This window comes from Diaphorina citri, unplaced genomic scaffold, assembly GCF_000475195.1.
Source record: "Diaphorina citri unplaced genomic scaffold, Diaci psyllid genome assembly version 1.1 scaffold5476, whole genome shotgun sequence".
Taxonomy (NCBI): Eukaryota; Metazoa; Arthropoda; class Insecta; order Hemiptera; family Psyllidae; genus Diaphorina; species Diaphorina citri.
This window is the reverse complement of record NW_007382852.1, coordinates 1,341-2,047: the sequence shown is the minus strand read 5'-3', so window position 1 is coordinate 2,047 and position 707 is coordinate 1,341. Positions and strand designations below refer to the sequence as shown.

General features: G+C 36.6%; 1 protein-coding gene across 1 annotated transcript in view; it reads left to right on the top strand.

Moving 5' to 3' along the window:
• LOC103521563 (postacrosomal sheath WW domain-binding protein-like) overlaps nt 1–707 on the top strand; it is a gene marked incomplete at its 3' end in the record, with an annotated part of 1,000 nt that continues 293 nt past the window's right edge. Inside the window, exons 1-2 of the mRNA XM_008486675.1 lie at nt 1–14; nt 185–363. Coding sequence (XP_008484897.1) covers nt 1–14; nt 185–363 — 193 coding nt within the window. The remainder of the gene's footprint in view (nt 15–184; nt 364–707) is intronic.

Sequence of the window (707 nt, the reverse complement as noted above, 5' to 3'; positions counted from 1 at the left end):
ATGTATGTCATTATGTAATATCATTGTTTGGTGGGTTGAAAGCAAACCAGCTAATCATTTTTCTAATAGAAATATTAATTGAAAATTTGCATTTTCAGAAGTAAATGTAAGTACTTCTTATCTACCCCCCTATTCAGTGTAAGTACCCAATTTTAACAAAATAATAATCTCTTCCTCTCCACAGCATTCTACTGTTCACCGAGAATGTAGAAATTGATTTCCATGGCAAAGATGAGGCTGCATTCAAAGGCAGAAAGACGGGCAAACTCTATCTGACAACTCATCGTATGATTTTCAACAACAAACATCTAAATGACCCTCTCGCCTCGTTCAGTTTCCCATTTGTTACATTGAGTCAGGTTTGTAACTATTTTCAGATTGAGTCATTTTATGAGTCAGGCATGTTGTCATCCACAAAAAGCCCACTCATAGGTTTAGGTGTAGGTAGTGATGGGTCGTGGGTAAATACCCACTGGGTGTGTAAATAAAAATTGGGTATTTACCCGGGTATTTATCCACCCGCAGGGTGGGTAAATACCCGGGTATTTTAAAAAAAGAAGAAAAATAAACAAAAAACATCGTCACTTGATTTTTTTTTTAATTTCCCGGGCACAATTCGACTGAGGCGAATAAAAACCCATTTATGGGACCCATATAATGGGCCCATTTATGGTTAAAAATATTTATGGGCCCATAAAAGTTCTTCG